Source organism: Ahaetulla prasina, chromosome 3 (assembly GCF_028640845.1).
Source record: "Ahaetulla prasina isolate Xishuangbanna chromosome 3, ASM2864084v1, whole genome shotgun sequence".
Classification (NCBI taxonomy): domain Eukaryota; kingdom Metazoa; phylum Chordata; class Lepidosauria; order Squamata; family Colubridae; genus Ahaetulla; species Ahaetulla prasina.
In genome coordinates, this window is record NC_080541.1 from 222,882,324 (window position 1) to 222,900,450 (window position 18,127).

The following is an 18,127-nucleotide window of genomic DNA, read 5'->3' on the forward strand; positions in this document are numbered from 1 at the left end:
TCCTTCTGGAATGCAGTGAAGGGATTTCTCGTAAACCCACGGAGGCGTTCCCTGGAGCAGGTAAACCCTACCAGCACAAAAGTGCGCAAACTGGAAAAGCAGAGAGGGAGGGAAAGAAGGAATGGGGAAAGTCCCTTTCTGCCTTCGATTGCTAAATGAACTTTCATGAAGTAGTTCAGCCTGGCCCTTTCTGACTTGTACAGTGGACTTTTTTTAAAGTTTTCTTTTTAAAAATACAAAAGGTTTTTCCAGGGTGGTGGGTAAGGGATTCATAAGTGAGTTATATACAGAATAATAGATTCAGAAGGGACCTTGGAGGTCTCCTAGTCCAACCCCCTTCTTGTTGTGGCGGCAGATTCGGACAGTGAGGAGGTTGGGGAGGAACATGGGCCAGTCCTGGAGTCTGGGGAAGGCTCTGACGAGGGCTCTGCGTCAGAGGCAGAGATGGGGCCAGGGCCGTCTGACAGTTGTCAGCTGCCATCGGAGTCGGACATCAGTGAGGCAGAAGAACAGCTGGATCCTGTTCCCAGTGTGCGCATGCGCAGAGCTGCCAGGAGAAGAGAATGGCTAAGGAACAAGGGTCGACTCAGGAGTAAAGCTACAGGTGGACGGTGAATGGCCCCTCCCATAGGGAATAAAAAGGAGTGAAGAGGAGGAGAGTTTGCAGGAGACAATTAGTTCATTTGGGTGAAGATCTGTTCCTGCATTCTTGACAAGAAAGATATCTGAAAGATATTGGCCTGGCCACTCTCCAAGCCTGATAAAGGTCAGTAATTGTGAACTATCTTGAAAGACTTTGGTGGAAACCCTATATCATTTCAGATAAATGCAGTGATGAAATGTAAAATTTGTTACTACCGGTTCTGTGGGCATGCCTTGGTGGTGGGATAATGTGACTGGGTGGGCGTGGCCAACTTTTTTTTTTACTTTTAAAAGCATTTTTTCTACAACCTCTTTGGCCAGAGATTGTTAAAAAATGCTTTTAAAAGGCTCTGACGATCCCAGCTGAGTTGCCTGTTCATCAGAGGCTTTTCTTTTCTTTTAAAAGCATTTTTTTTGTCTTTAAAAGAAAAAAAATGCCTCTGACGATCAGGCAACTCAGCTGGGATTGTCAGAGCCTTTTAAAAGCATTTTTTATCATCTCTTTGGCCAAAGAGGATGTAGAAAAAATGCTGTTAAAAGTAAAAAAAAAACCTCTGATGACCGTGCAGCTGGGCATGGGGGGAGGCCAGGGATTTTTGCTACCAGTTCTCCGAACCACCCACCGCCATTGCTACCGGATTGGGCGATCCGGTCTGAAACATAAAGCATTTTACCCCAGGATAAATGGTTGTGCAAAAACTTTTCTTGGTATTGGGGCATCCACAACTTCTGAAGTCAAATCGTTCCCCTGATTAATTGTTCTGTCAAGAAATGTCTCCTTAATAATAAAATAATATATGAAGTATATTCTGAGGGAAACTGGTTGCGCTCATCCATAAATTGTGTTATGGTTTTATTGCGTTTAATGCTTTGGGTTCTTGTGATTTATTTTTCAGATGATTTGTTATGCTGTTCTTTTAAAACTTAGGTTTGCCACCCAGAGATACGGACTGTACATGAGATGGACAGCCAAATAAATTGATAAGTAATGAAGTAATTGCTAATAGGTCAATAATTTGTCAATAAGTCGGTAATTAAAAAAAACAAGAAATTCCAAAATTAAAGGCAAACCAGAAAAATAAAAACAACAAAACTAAAAAAAATAAATCCAAAATTGATACTTTGTATATTAGAAATTAAAAGTGAGAAATTTTAAAATATGTATTTATTTGATTTTGCAGGCCCACCCCCCACAGAGCCCAGATCACACTTGGAAAAGCACTGGTCTGGATGATCTTGTAGTGTCCTCTAACTCCATAATTCTGTGCTTCATATTTGTAAAATTATTTGCATTCGGCCCAGATCTCTTTTCTCCTTTCAAAGAGACTCAAGAAAGCAAATTGTCTCCCCCTTTGCTTCAGTGGAATTTGTAAATAAGATCAAAGCCTGGAGAACGCCTCCTTGGCTCTCATAAAAAAAAAAAAAGATCAGTTGATCTAACTAAGCGAAGGTTCAGTCTGGAATTAACCCCTCCCATCCTGACTGAGAAAGTGATCTCATTCTCCCCAGCCACTCCCTGATGAAAAAAACACCTGTAGGTTCCCCGTTTTGGGGTTGGGGGAGCAGGGGTGGGTTCTACTTACCTTTACTACCTGTTTGCATCGTGCCCGCGTGCATGCGCAGATCACTTTTGATGATGTTCGGGTCAGTGGGCAGAACCTCCCACCGGTTTTACTACCGGTTCTATAGAACCGGTACGAACCGGGGGCAACCCATCACTGTGGCGGAGTGGGGGGGAAAGGACAGTCCCATTTCGGTTTTGTGGAATTAGCCGTGAGGAATTATCCAGGGATGGGCTTCAAAAATTTTAGCAAGGGGTTCTCTAACCGGTTGCTGGGTGGGCGTGGTCTAGTCCAGGGGTCTCCAACCTTGGTCCTTTTAAGACTTGTGGACTTCAACTCCCAGAGTCCCTCGGCCAGCTTTGCTGGCTGAGGGATTCTGGGAGTTGAAGTCCACAAGTCTTAAAGTTGCCAAGGTTGGAGATCCCACTCCATAGAATATTAACCTGTCCTGAATTTGCATCAACGGAAAAGTAAGTGACCAAACGGATCAGAACTGTGATGCCATTCCATGGACCTGAAAGCTGGACTTTGAAGAGGCAGGAGAAGAAGGGCATCTGGTGGCTCAGCAGACTAAAGCAGTCTGTTATTAACACAGCTGCTTGCAATTACTGCAAGTTCAAGTCCCACCAGGCCCAAGGTTGACTCAGCCTTCCATCCTTTATAAGGTAGGTAAAATGAGGACCCAGATTGTTGGGGGCAATAAAAGTTGACTTTGTATATAATATACAAATGGATGAAGACTATTGCTTAACACAATGTAAGCCGCCCTGAGTCTTTGGAGAAGGGTGGGATATAAATTCAAATAAAATAAAAAAAAAAGGTGGCTTTGAATTTTGGTGTTGGAAAAGACTCCTGAGAATAGTTTAGACCAGGGGTCTTCAACCTTGGTCCCTTTAAGACTTGTGGACTTCAACTCCCAGAGTTCCTCAGCCAGCTTTGCTGGCTGAGGGACTCTGGGAGTTGAAGTCACAAGTCTTAAAGAGACCAAGGTTGGAGACCCCTGGTCTAGTCGGTCTCCTGTACCACGGTGTGTGTGTGGGGGGGTGTTTTTGCCCTCCCCAGGCTCCGGAAGCTTTCCTTGAGCCTCCAGGAGGGCGAAAACAGCCTCCCCAGGCTCTGGAGGCCTGAACTTCGGTAGGCCTGTTTTTCACCCTCCCTGAGCCTCTGCGCACGTCTTGCACTTCAGTAGTAGGTTTCAATTTTTTTTACTACCGGTTCTATGGCTGTGGCTAGGTGGGTGTGGCTTGATGGGCGTGGCAGGGGAAGGATACTGCAAAATCTCCATTCCCACCCCACTCCATGGGAAGGATATTGCAAAATCCCCATTTCCTGCCGATCAGCTGGGAGACAGAGAATAGATGGGGATGGGGCCAGTTCTCCGAACTACTCAGAATTTCCGCTACCGGTTCTCCAGAACTGGTCAGAACCTGCTGAAACCCACCTCTGCTGCACTTACCTGCATACGAAATGGGCCGCGTGGGGACTCCTGGGAGGGGAGGGTCAGGATGGGTGGGGCCAGCCAGGAGTGGGATTTGGGGGTTCTCCGAACTGCACAGAATCTTAGCTAGAGGTTCTCCCGAATCCCTGCGAACCCCCAGTAGCCCACCCCTGGGAATATCGCAGGAACTAAGATTGAATTGGAAGAATTGTTTTACTGCAACCTTCAGCCTGCCTTGCAATCCTCAGCATTTTCGCTCGGCTCTGCCAATCTGCCTGTGCAACCTCCGAAAGTGTTGGGTTTTTTTGGGTAGATTTCAGCAAAAGAGACCCCTCTTTTTATTCACTGTTATCTGGATCAGTGTTTCCCAACCTCAGGAAATTTAAGACCTGTGGACTTCAAGTCCCAGAATTCTGGGAAGTGCTGGCTGAGGAATTCTGGGAGTTGAAGTCCACAGGTCTTCCAGCGGCTGAGGTTGTGAAACCTACAATAAGAAGAAGAATGCAAAATGATTAAGAAGATGCTTGCACAGGGAGGCATCCTGGGCCCGGCCTTGATATGAGCTCAGCCTCTGTTTATTTATATATTAGATTTGTTTGCCATTCATTTAGCCTAATTATAAAAAGGCATTTATTTTACTCATCAGTTATAAATAAATAAATGATGGTGATCAAGAAAGTCACAATTGATCAATAAAATAAATTATGAATTTCCCAATTAACCAAATTTATTTTTGATCAATTACATATTTATTAAACAAATGTATTTCCTTGATAAATTACATTATTATTTTTTATTAAACAAAGGTATGTATTTTATTGATACATGATACACGCGGTGGCTCAGGGGCTAGGACGCTGAGCTTGTCGATCGAAAGGTCGGCAGCTCAGCGATTCGAATCCCTAGTGCTGCCGTGTAACGGGGTGAGCTCCTGTTACTTGTCCCAGCTTCTGCCAACCTAGCAGTTTCAAAAGCACGTAAAAATGCAAGTAGAAAAAATAGGGACCACCTTTGGTGGGAAGGTAACAGTGTTCTGTGCGCCTTTGGCGTTGAGTCATGCCGGCCACATGACCACAGAGACGTCTTCGGACAGCGCTGGCTCTTCGGCTTTGAAACAGAGATGAGCACCGCCCCCTAGAGTCAGGAACGACGAGCACGCATGTGCGAGGGGAACCTTTACCTTTACACTTGTTTATTAAGTAAATTTATTGATGAAGTATACATTTATGTACTTATTCATCAAAATTATCTGTTTAACAGTAACAGTTCTGTTCACCCCTGGCAGTGATATTAGGTTGATGCCCCAAAGAAAGTCGGTTTAAGTTCAGCTTCCTTTTTACACCTAATGATCTGTTCAAGACAGAAAGTAGGACTGCTTAATTAGAGCTGGAAAAATCCCGACCACTGCTAGAAGTCAGCAAATCGTTCTCCGTGGATATTTTTTTTGCAGCCATCTAGTGCCCAAGCAGAGTTTTGCAAGAGCAGAAGCAGTAGCACTAAATTAATCCACTGCTTCCTTGGTTTGCCCGCAAACAATTGCAGGAATCATCACCATAGAAAAAGGTAAATGACTGGCCTATAAACAAACTGTATGACTATAACTTGTTGCTGGCAATCCTTATGATTTATATTGATATATTGACCATCAATTGTGTTGTAAATGTTGTACCTTGATGAACGTATCTTTTCTTTTATGTACGCTGAGAGCATATGCACCAAGACAAATTCCTTGTGTGTCCAATCACACTTGGCCAATAAAATTCTATTCTATTCTATTCTATTCTATTCTATTCTATTCTATTCTAACAGTTGATAAACCCGGGTTAAAAAATGCACAAGTGCTCAATTGTGCAGAATAAAGAAATGTTCGCCTATAAGAGCCGTTGGATTCGGAACTGCAATGCAGGTGATGACCAATAGAGGGCATAGAATTGAAACCTCTTCAGCTTCTCCTTCCAGAGGCTAGTTACCTCAAGAACGGGGCGTAGACTGTAAACCGAAACTTGCTAATTTCCCTGCGGTGGCACCCAGGATTCATTGCACAGCAAAAAATATGAAATTTGGGTGGATTTTCTGTTTTTCATAGTTCCCATCACCAATCTCTTTCCACTTATGACTGTATGACTATAACTTGTTGCTGGCAATCCTTATGATTTATATTGATATATTGACCATCAATTGTGTTGTAGAATAGAATAGAATAGAATTTTTTATTGGATTGATTCACAGGAATTTGTCTTGGTGCATATAGCTCAGTGTACATAAAGATACGTTCATCATGGTACAACATTTACAACACAATTGTGTACCTTGATGAACGTATTTTTTCTTTTATGTACACAAAGCATATGCACCAAGACAAATTCCTTGTGTGTCCAATCACACTTGGCCAATAAAAATTCTATTCTATTCTATTCTAATTCCTGGTGCTTTCCAGAGAAATGGTTTCTTTTCCTTCCTCTTTCATAGAAACAATGCCAACATCATTGCGATAGGTTGTTAGGATAATTATGAATATTGCTGCCTTCAGGAGTATAAAAAAAACCACAACAACTTCAGGCTAATTTACAGCCTTGAGATTCTCTGATGGTCTTCCATCCTTTTTCTAATAAGACCTGCCCATTATTAACATGTTTAGGTCCACTAAATTTGTTTGGTGCTGCCCTTATGGTATGCATGTTGGCCGTATCCATGGAGCTTTCTTGGACCCTCCCCTCTAAAAGCAAAATTATTTTTCCATTACCACCTTCTTGGATGTTTTTTTTAAAACTTTAACATTGGGATTACCTAGTGGTCCCTCATCCAAGTACTAACCGGTCCACCTCTGCTTAGTCACATTTTTTCCCCTTCCCTAAGCAATCCTGTCCAATAGGGGCCTCTGGTGGCTCAACAGGCTAATGCAGTCTGTTATTAACAGCAGCTGCTTGCAATTACTGCAGGTTCAAGTCCCACCAGGCCCAAGGTTGACTCAGCCTTCCATCCTTTATAAGGTAGGTAAAATGAGGACCCAGATTGTTGGGGGCAATAAGTTGACTTTGTATATAATATACAAATGGATGAAGACTATTGCTTGACACATTGTAAGCCGCCCTGAGTCTTCGGAGAAGGGCGGGATATAAATGCAAATAAAAAAAAATTCTCAGAGACTATCTAGACAAATTCCTGCCATTTCTTTGTTTGCCATTGTCTCCTTTTCAGGGCTGAGTGTGTGTGATCGGCCCAAGGCTATTCAGCAGGACTAGAACTCGCGGTCCCTCAGGTTGCGCTGCCGTAATTTGCATCAGGTTCTGCATTCTTCTGAATCAGAATAGAGCTGGAAGGGACCTTGGAGGTCTTCTAGTCCAACCCCCCTCTTCTCAAGCAGGAGACCCTATACCATTCCCACTACATTCCTATTACACACGTTAGAAGGAAAATCCATCTAGTTCAGTTCCAAGCTGGGAGAAAAAAACACTGGAAGGAGGCTGATTGGAAAGATGGTTTATTGAACAGGGCCACGAAGACAATTCCGAGTCAGCTGACCAACCTGGTTGGAACGATGAATGGATGGCTCTTTATAGGTTTCTATGACTTTAAAGGTTGTGCTATTGTGGGTTGGTGCAGTGAAGGGGCTTGTGTTCTGAAGGGTCTGGGCGTGTCGGGCAATTCCTATTGGGGCTAATGGCTTTCATCCTGTGTTGGATCTTGGGTGAGGGGCTGCTTGTTCTAATCCTACCATTCTGCTTTTGTTTAGCTCTCAGACTTTGCTGCAAGGAGTTTCGAAATCTCCCGTCTTGAATGGATTTCTGTCTGCAGTATTTGCTTTGCTTATGAATAGGGCTATCTAGATAGTCGTCTCCCTCTTTCAATAAGCTCTTTCTCTCTTTTAAGCGCTGGCATCTGCTGTGGGTTATTCAGAAAAGGGGGCTGCTTTCTGCCTTGTTTCTTCCATTAGGGAAATATAATATTCTGCCTTTTTAATATTTCCCAAAATATTTCATTCTTCTAGGACAGGGGTCTGCAAACTTGGCTTGTGGACTTCAACTCCCAGAGTTCCTCAGCCAGCAAAGTCCACAAGTCTTAAAAGAGACAAGTTTGCAGACCCCTGTTCTAGGAGGGGAAGTTTCCCACAATCAGGAAACAAAAGCCAGGGCATCAACCGTAACACGCCACACCAAACACGTAAATCAAATAAATGCTGTTGCCGTGCGCCATTTAATGAAGCGACAATAGCCCTCCTACAGGGGGCGCCCGTTCTGCATTCATACGACATATCACGCACCCTTAGGTCGCAGGTTAGTAACACAAAGACTGGGAGTTGTTAATTGTTTTCAAAGCAACACAACCCATTTTTTGAACCAGGTAAAGGTAGCCCTGCGGAAGCAAGGCCTCCAAAAATTAATCAAAACTCCTAAATGTTCCTCTTCGCGGAAACCTCTAGTAAAAAGGCGAAAGATTTATACATCTGAAGAGAAACTAGAGTATCCAATTTGTATAGTTATTTCATGCTTATGCTTATATATAATATAATTATTCCATGCTCATGCTTATATACACTGTTGTGACAAATAAAAATAAAAAAAATAAAAAAAAAAAGTACGGCCGATTTGTGTTCGAGAAACCGGTCCCTGCAACGCTGCCTATCTACAACAATATGGTGACCCTCCTGTTAGACAAATAAGTTACGTTGTGAGCGTATGTATCATTGCGAAAACGAACAAGGCGAAGCTTAAATGGAAAAGATAATTTTACAAATTGCAGAAGTGACGGCAAAATTGCGTCTCCTTGCTGCGCAATGCATCATGGGTGCGGCCGAAGGGAAATTAGGCTTCTCGGGTCCGCTGTAGGCTCCGCCCCGACTGGAGGCAGTCGCTCATAACCTGAGCGCGATTGGCGGGGCGGGGGGGGGGAAAGAGTCAGTTTTGCTCACGCTTTTACGCCGGTAACATTTGGCGAATTTCAAGCAATCCGGAGAGTATGATTGTGCAGTGCAGCAAACAAAGGATCTTGTGTTGCCGTCGTATTGATTTATTTTTAAGATTCAGGCACTCTCTTAACAATGTATAACTTGATATCTTCCCCCCCCCCAGCTTTTCGCACTTGGTATCTTCCAGATGTATCGGAACTGCAACTCCCAGGAATCCGAGCCGTTTCACTTTTCGCTAGAGGATTTTGGGAAATGTAGTCCCGATACGTTTGCCAAGCGCTGGGTTTGGAAATTGGGTTGAGAAAGATGTGATCGCAGAAGAAACCTTTTCAATTTTTCTTTTTCCTCCTGAAACAGCAAAAACTTGATGGTTGGAAAGCTGTGACTTTTCCGTTGATGCAAATTCAGGACAGAAATCCGAAATATTTTTTGAAATGATTTTAAAACAATTAAACTGAATGGCTGCCTTGTCCACAGCGAGCAACTGTGTTCTCTTCGCTGATGATGGTAAACTGTTCAACACTACAGACAATGCAACTACCCTTCAAAAAGACCTTGACTATGTGTCAGATTGGTCTAACAAATGGCAACTTCAAATCTCAACCCACAAATGCTCTGTCCGGCACATTGGCAAAAAAAAATCAAAACAAAATACAAATTAGATGGACATGACTTATAGATGACCCTCATTCTGTCAAGGACCTTGGAGTACTCATTTCTAAAGATCTAAGTGTCAGAGCCCACTGTAACAACATTGCCAAAAAGGCACTAAGAGTTGTTAACCTAATCTTGCATAGCTTCTTCTCTGGTAATATTACACCACTAACCAGAGCATACAAAACATTTGCTAGACCAATCCTTGAATACAGCTCATCTGTCTGGAACCCGCACTGCATATCGGACTTATGTACAATTGAGAGAGTCCAGAGATATTTTACGAGAAGAGTCCTCTATTCCTCCGCTCGCAATAAAATACCTTATGCCACCAGACTCCAAATTTTGGGCTTAGACAATTTAGAACTACGTAGACTTCAATCTGACCTAAGCGTAGTACATAAAATTATCTACCACAATGTCTTACCTGTCAATGACTACTTCAGCTTCAACCACAACAATTCACGAGCAAATAATAGATACAAACTCAAGGTAAACCCGCTCCAAACTCGACTGCAGAAAATACGACTTCAGTAACAGAGCGGTCAATGCCTGGAATGAACTACCTGACACTGTAGTTTCTTCCCCAAACCCCCAAAACGTTAACCTTAAACTGTCTACTGTTGACCTCACCCCATTCCTAAGAGGTCTGTAAGAGACATGCATAAGTGCACCTGCGTGCCTACCGTCCCTATCCTAATATTCCTTTTTACTTTTTTTCATGTATCCAAATTATGTTTATACTTTTACCTGTTATCTTATATGTGATTGACCAAATAAATAAATAAAATAAAATAAATAAATAAAATAATTAAATAAAAATAAATAAATAAGAGACAAACATATAAAGCTAGGTCTCTCTCTCTCCTTGGATTTTTTTTCCCCACAGGGTGGGTGTTCTGTCCCCCTCGCTTCAGTCCGAGCGATGACTTAATTACCCGGCACTATCAGCTCTGGCAGCAAACTAGTGAGGGTCTGCCAAGTGTCTCTGTTATCTCTCTTGATGAGTCAACCAGGAACAAACAGTACTTCAGCTCTAGTTAAGCAGTTGATTTGCTTGCTACGAAGAGGTACAGCAGCCCTTGCTGCTTTTATATCCTGTGGGGTGTGGCTCCATGACTCAGCACTTCCTAGGCCTGCCCCACCCCTGCTTCTGTTGTTCTCGCCTCTCCTTCCTACGAAACCTAGGGTCCAGCCAGGTCTGATTGCCATCAGCCGGGTCTGGAGGCGTGGCCTGGGGGGGGAAGAGTGAGGGGACGGAGGCTTCATTATCTCCTCCACCTGGCCTGCCTCTGGCTCCTGGAGCTGAGCCAGGGAAGCCAGTGTTCCCGAGGTAAGTCCTGATGGCCCTTCCCCCTCACTTTCCGAGTCACTTTCTGGCAAGGGGCCTGGCTCGGGGGGCGCAGACACAACAAGTGGGTTTCCGTTAGTCTTCAACCCATTTTTGACAGAACAAATTGCTCCCAATTGATGCACCAGGAACACACAGAATGTAAGAAATCAGACAACTACATTTGTACACATTTATTGACTAAAAGAAGCCATCAGGTGCCTACAGCAAGAAGAGTCCATAACTTGCACGGGGAAGGCAATGCTGCATTTCTGTTTCTCTCCACGGTGAGCTCTTGGCTGTACGGTATGTCTTATCGTGAGCTATTTGTGGACACGTAGAGCCCATAACTCCACCTCCGCTCCACCTGCTGAGTTATGAAGAGCTCACATTGTCCACCTTCAAATCTGAGCTAGAAGGTCTGCAGGACTTCTACTTACTAGCCCGTTGAGCACGAAGGGCTGATGGTTGTTGCAGAAGGCGCAGGAGGTGCCCCCCCTCCCCACTTCAGGAGAAGGGGTGACGTGCCCATTTGTAAATCGAAAAGAGTGCATCCCTCAAGTTGAGAAAACTTGGCCGGTCTTCAGGATGGGTCTTCCAGCATTCTAGCATGATGCTATAAATGTCTGGGGAGCAACTGTTGGGGCGAGGGAGACGGTAGCCCCGAGTAATCTGCTGGATGGTATCCTGATTGGTCATCCCTAGAAGAAGACAGATGAGAGAAATGATCAGGAAGATGGGACAGGTAATGGAGGACTCTCCTTACGCAGAGATGAGGTTCGTGGTGCTCTCTGAGCTTGGTTGTTTTCTTACAGACGTTTCACTATCAAACTAGGTAACATCATCAGTACAGAAGAGAGTGGGGCTTGGGCGGATGATGTTTTACCTAATTTGGTAGAAACGTCTGTAAGAAAACAACCAAGCTGAGAGAGATATTTCCACAAATCGGAAATATCTGCTTGGACATTTCTAATGAAGGAAGGATGGATGGTCAGGTCTAATCCAGGACATGGGATTGGGTAGGGAACCAATGGATTTCCACTATGATTGGGCATATTACAAAATGTGTTTGTGTGTCTCCCTTGGACGACTTCTCAGATTCTTCCTGGGAGGTCAGCTCAAGGGAGGATGAGCTCATTCCTGGCACGTCAGGAACTGGGTTAATTGATGACTCTGAACGGTCAAGAGATTTACTGGAGGCTTTGGCTGAGGACAGCTTTCAGGGGCAGACACTTGGTGAAGGGGAGGAGCTGCCTTCCCCGATGGATCCAAGAGCACGCAGGGCAGAGAAAAGACAAGAGCAATGGAGATCTGCCAATTTACTCAGGAGAAGGCCCTGCCCATCTTGATGGTGGGCTGCACTGGAAAGCTATTTATCGCGGCAGGCAGAGGGAGGCGTTTGCTGGGGACAATGTGTTCGATTTCTGGCTGTGTGTTCCTTGTGCTTCCTACTTGACTTGGAGACACTGAACTTCTCTTGCCAAGTGAGCTCTCGTGAGTGTATTTCCGTCTGGCCTGGTGGAGTTAAGTTTGTTTGGTGGACTTATTTGTTGGAGCAACTTCCCCTTGTTTTTGTGGACTTATTGGCCATTGTCTTGTGGCCTGCTTGTGGCTGGATATATTTGGGACAGTGCTGAGGCTGGGAGAAGGAAATTGCTGGGGAACATTAATAAACTCTCTAAACTAGGGGTCTCCAACCTTGTCAACTTTAAGACGTGTGGACTTCAACTCCCAGAATCCCTCAGGTCTCCAACCTTGTCAACTTTAAGACGTGTGGACTTCAACTCCCAGAATCCCTCAGGTCTCCAACCTTGTCAACTTTAAGACGTGTGGACTTCAACTCCCAGAATCCCTCAGGTCTCCAACCTTGTCAACTTTAAGACGTGTGGACTTCAACTCCCAGAATCCCTCAGGTCTCCAACCTTGTCAACTTTAAGACTTATGGACTTCAACTCCCAGAATCCCTCAGGTCTCCAACCTTGTCAACTTTAAGACGTGTGGACTTCAACTCCCAGAATCCCTCAGGTCTCCAACCTTGTCAACTTTAAGACGTGTGGACCTCAACTCCCAGAATCCCTCAGGTCTCCAACCTTGTCAACTTTAAGACTTATGGACTTCAACTCCCAGAATCCCTCAGGTCTCCAACCTTGTCAACTTTAAGACGTGTGGACTTCAACTCCCAGAATCCCTCAGGTCTCCAACCTTGTCAACTTTAAGACTTATGGACTTCAACTCCCAGAATCCCTCAGGTCTCCAACCTTGTCAACTTTAAGACGTGGGGACTTCAACTCCCAGAATCTCAGGTCTCAACCTTGTCAACTTTAAGACTTAGGATTAACTCCCAGAATCCTCAGCCAGCAAAGCTGGCTGAGGAATTCTGGGAGTTGAAGTCCACAAGTCTTAAAGTTGACAAGGTTGGAGACCCCTGCTCTAAACCACACTTCTCTATGTGTGTGTGAGTGAGTGGGGGCAGTACAGTGTGTGTGTGTGTGTGTGTGTGAGAGAGAGAGAGAGAGAGAGAGAGAGAGACCCTCTCCCCCTCCCGCCCCCATTGTCATGATCATATGCACGGCACCCATTGAAATGAAATCGTACCTTCATAGGGGCACTGTCCATAGCTAAAAACCTCGTAGAGCAGAATCCCGTAAGACCAAACATCTGATTTGGGGGAGTACGTCTGGTAGACAGCAGCTTCCGGTGCCGTCCACTTCACTGGGATCATGGCGCTACCACTGGTGGAGTAGATATCATCCTGAAAGAAAGCCAAGAACAGGTGCTCAGCCAAAAGTAAGGGAGATGCTTTCACCCTGGAGGCTTCGAGGAAGAGAAACTGAAACTGGCTTGTTCAGAAGAGAATACAGAATAATACAGAGTTGGAAGGGACCTTGGAGGTCTTGTAGTCTGACCCCCTGCTCAAGCAGGAGATGTTATGCCATTCTGGATAAGTGGGCTCTCCAATCTCCGCTTGAAAACCTCCCGCGATGAAGCACCCACAACTTCTTTAGGCAAGCTGTTCCACCGATTAAATGTTTTCACTAATTTCTTTTTAGTTCTATGTTGTCTCTCTCCATAAATTTCCATCTATTACTTCTTGTCCTGCACTCAGATGCTTTTAAGAATAGGTCGTCCCCCCTCTTCTTGGTGGCAGCCCCTCAAAGATTGGATGACTGCTGTCCTTAGCACTTCTCTTCATTAGACTAGACATAGCCAGTTCCTCCAACCGTCCATCATATCTACCTGTTGAGTTCCATCTTTGTAGATTGCTTCGTCATCTTTGGTACCCTCCAGATGTGCCAGCACAGAAACTCCCTGAACACATCTGAAGGATATCAAAAGCTATTTATGGGATTTGTCTGATAATTGAGCGCCTAACCCTGGAGAAGTTAAGAGTTGGATCTACACCCATTTCCTCTTTCTTTCTTTCTTTCTTTCTTTCTTTCTTTCTTTCTTTCTTTCTTTCTTTCTTTCTTTCTCTCATTCTCTTTCTTTCTCTCATTCTTTCTCTTTTTCTTTCTTTTTCTTTCTTTTTCTTTCTCTCATTTCTTTTTCTTTCTTTCGCATTCTTTCTTTCTCTCATTCTTTCTTTCTTTTTCTCTTTCTTTCTCATTCTTTTTCTTTTTCTCTCATTATTTCTCTTTCTCTCTTTCTTTCTTTTCTTTCTTTCATTCTCTTTCTTTCCTTCCTTCCTTCCTTCCTTTCTTTCTTTCTCTCATTTTCTTTCTTTTTCTTTCTTTCTTTCTTTCTCATTCTTTTTCTTTCTTCTCTTTCTTTTTCTTTCCTTCTCTCTTTTTCTTTCTTTCCTTCTCTTTCTTTCTCTCTTTCTCTTTCTTTTCTTTCTTTCTTTCTCTCATTTTCTTTCTTTTTCTTTCTCTCATTCTTTCTCTCTCTCTCTCTTTCTCTCTTTCTTTCTTTTCTATTTTGCTTGTTTGTTTTATGTTTCTTCCACATAGGTTGGCACCCTCGACTTAACACCACTGGGACCAGCGTTTTCCGTTGCTAAGCAAGATGGTTATTAAGTGAGTCATGCCCGATTTTACGACCTTTTTGCCATCACGCTTAAGCAAATCACCACAGTTGTTAAGTGATTCGTGTGGTCGTTAAATTAATCCAGCTTTCCCCATTGATTTTGCTTGTGGGAAGTTGGCTGCGAAAGTAATTTCAGGTATGCTAACAGGATGGGTGGTATGTCGGCTTTTAAGAGGGCTCATTCGGATGTTTATGTTTTTGGAATTTAAAAAAAAAGGACCGTTAATTTTGGATGGAGAGATCTTGGCTCTGTCCTGCTTTTTGGAAAAAGTGCAGGGAAGAGCCACTAAGATGATTAAAGGCTAAAAACATATGAAGTACAGTTGCAGGAACTGGGAATGGAGAACAGAAGGACTGGGGGGACGACAACATGATAGCAGTATTCCATTATTTGAGGAGCTGCCACAAAGAAGAGGGGCATCAACCTGTTCTCCAAAGCACCTCAAGGCAGGACAAGAAACAATGGATGGAAACCCATCGAGGATAGAAGCAACCTGGAATTAAGGAAAAACTTCCTAACAGCGAGGACAATCAACCAGTGGAACAGAAGTTGCCTCCAGAAGTTGTGGGTGCTTCATCACTGGAGGTTCTTAAGAAGAGACTGGACAGCCACTTGTCCGAACTGGTATAGGGCAGCAGTCAGCAACCTGTGGCGCTGGAGCCGTATGTGGCCCTTTCACCCCTCTGCTGCGGCTCCCTGTTGCTGGTCGGCTGAACAACTGATAGGGCTTTCGGTTAGGACAGGTAGAGAAAAAAAGATGCCACGCTAGGAGGAGACTCTTTGGTGGGGGAACCGGACTTCCAATTCGCAGAAGTAAAAGGACGCCGTGCTAGGAGGAGACTCTATGGTGGGGGAACCGGACTTCTGGTCAGCAGAGGAAAAAGGACGCCGCACTAGGAGGAGACTATAATGGGGGAACCGAACTTTTGGTCAAGACCTTTGATTGGCTCTTTGATTGTTTAAGGTTGCCGACCCCTGGTATAGAGTCTCCTGCTTGAACAGGGGGTTGGATTAGAAGACCTCCAGGGTCCCTTCCAGCTCTGGTTTGATTGGGAACAGCTAAATGACGGAGTGTAGTGAGGTGGGAAGTCAAAGCTTCCTGAGATGCACCTTGAGGAGCCTGGCAAGGCCGAAGTCAGCTATTTTGCAAGCAAGGTCATCTCCCACCAGGATGTTCCTCGCTGCGAGGTCTCGGTGGATGATATGTTGCTCCTCCAGGTAGGTCATCCCATCAGCCACCTGGCAAGAGATGCTGAGCAGGTGGTGTGTGGTCAATTCCTTTCCAGCAGCACCTGAAAAATCAACAAGGCAACCGTGGTTAGAATGGAGTATTGCAGGCTAACTTACTGCCCACCACCAGGAGTTCGATCCTTATCGGCTCAAGGTTGATTCAGACCTCCGTCCTTCTGAAGTCAGTAAAATGAGGAGCCAGATTGTGGAGGGGCAATATGCCGACTCTGTAAATCGCCTAGAGAGGGATGGAAAGCACTATAAAGCGGTATATAAGTCTAAGTACCTATTCCATTCCATTCCATGCAATATTGCAGGCTAACTCTGCTTACAGTCTGGAGTTCGATCCTGACTGACTCAAGGTTGACTCAGCCTTCCATCCTTCTGAGGTGAATAGAATAGAATAGAATAGAATAGAATAGAATAGAATAGAATAGAATAGAATATTTATTAGCCAAGTGTGATTGGACACACAAGGAATTTGTCGTTGTGCATATGCTCTCAGTGGACATAAAAGAAAAGATACCTTCATCAAGATACAACACTTACAACACTTAATGATAGTCATAGGGTACAAATAAGCAATCAGGAAACAATATCAATATAAATCGTAAGGATACAAGCAACAAAGTTACAGTCATACAGTCATAAGTAAGAGGAGGTGGGTGATGGGAACGATGAGAAGATTAATAGTAGTGCAGATTTAGTAAATAGTTTGACAGTGTTGAGGGAATTATTTGTTTAGCAGAGTGATGGCCTTCGGGGAAAAATTGTTCTTGCGTCTAGTTGTTCTGGTGTGCAGTGCTCTGTAGCGTCGTTTTGAGGGTAGGAGTTGAAACAGTTTATGTCCAGGATGTGAGGGATCTGCAAATATTTTCACGGCCCTCTTCTTGATTCGTGCAGTATACAGGTCCTCAACGGAAGGCAGGTTGGTAGCAATTGTTTTTTCTGCAGTTCTAATTATCCTCTGAAGTCTGTGTCTGTCTTGTTGGGTTGCAGAACCAAACCAAACCAAACCAAATGAGGAGCCAGATTGCTGGGGGCAAGAGGCTGACTCTGTAAACCTCACAGAGAGTGTGAAGCGGTATATAAGTCTAAGTGCTATTGCTATTAACCTTTGATCCTTTGCTAAACCTCACTTGTCCTTACAGGTAATCCTCATTTTGCGACTGTTCATTTAGTGACTTTAGTGACTACAACCAGTCCTCAAACTTACGACCATTACAGCATCCCCATAGTCACGTGATCAAAATTCAGCTGCTTGGTACACACTTTTGACGATCACGTGATCACAGCTGCCACATCCTTGGGTCACATCCTTGCCATTCGCGACTTCCCAGCTGGTTTCCGACAAGCAAAGTCAATGGGGTGATTCAGATTCAGATCTACAGCAGTCTGATTCATTTAATAACAACTGCACTGATTCACTTAAACCAGGGATGTCCAAACTTGGCCCCTTGAAGAGTGGTGGACTTCAACTCCCAGAATTCCCCAGCTAGCAACTTGCTCATATTTATAGCTCACGCAGGCTGGGGAATTCTGGGAGTTGAAGTCCACCACTCTTCAAGGGGCCAAGTTTGGATACCCCTGACTTAAACAAAGGAAGCAAAAAAAGATTGTAAAATCAACGGCAGTTTGCTTAATTAGCTGCCTTGCTTAGCAATGGAAATTCTGGTCCCCATTGCGGTCTTAAGTCAAGGACTACCTGTACAGGTAAGCCCCTTGATTGCAAGCATTCATTTAGTGACCGTTTGAAGTTACAGCGGCACTGAAAAGGGGACATGTGACTGTTTTGCAAACTTATAACCATTTCAGCATCTCCACTTCATCCAAATTCAAACACTTGGCAACTGGCTCATATTTATGATGGTTTGCAGTAGTGGTGAAATCTGAACTGGTTTACTACCGGTTTGGTGGCTGCGCATGTGCTCTGCGCGCCAAACACGTGCTGCGCACACAAATGCACAGTGCACATTGAAAGGAGGCATGGGAAGGAAGGTAAGTAGAACAGCGCGCGCGGGGGGTGTTGATCAGCTGTGGTGTGCGATCGTCGGAGCCTTTTTTAAACTTTTTTTAAAGCATTTTTTTACTACCTATTTGGGCCAATAGGTAGTAAAAAAATGCTTTAAAAAAGTAAAAAAATAAAAGGTTCCGACGATCCCGCACCACAGCTGTGATCGTCAGAGCCTTTTTTTAAAACTTTTTTTTAATGTATTTTTTTACTACTATTCGGGCAAATAGGTAGTAAAAATGCTTTTAAAAGTTAAAAAAAAAAGGCTCTGACGGTCGCGCGGCTCAACTGTGATAGTCAGAGCCTTTTTTTAACCTTTTAAAAGCA

General features: G+C 44.1%; 1 protein-coding gene and 1 non-coding gene across 2 annotated transcripts in view; both read right to left on the reverse strand.

The window, feature by feature from the left end:
* Positions 1-7,991: 7,991 nt before the first annotated feature.
* On the reverse strand, positions 7,992-8,106 carry LOC131196443 (U5 spliceosomal RNA). The gene has a single exon (XR_009154728.1). It is a non-coding gene; the product is annotated as a U5 spliceosomal RNA (small nuclear RNA).
* A 2,605-nt stretch (positions 8,107-10,711) lies between these two features.
* The window catches only part of SRMS (src-related kinase lacking C-terminal regulatory tyrosine and N-terminal myristylation sites), a 62,111-nt gene continuing 54,695 nt past the window's right edge, over positions 10,712-18,127 (reverse strand). Inside the window, exons 6-8 of the mRNA XM_058176755.1 lie at positions 15,670-15,851; positions 13,128-13,284; positions 10,712-11,233 (exon numbers count right to left, since the gene is read on the reverse strand). Coding sequence (XP_058032738.1) covers positions 11,040-11,233; positions 13,128-13,284; positions 15,670-15,851 — 533 coding nt within the window. The 3' untranslated portion in view covers positions 10,712-11,039. The remainder of the gene's footprint in view (positions 11,234-13,127; positions 13,285-15,669; positions 15,852-18,127) is intronic.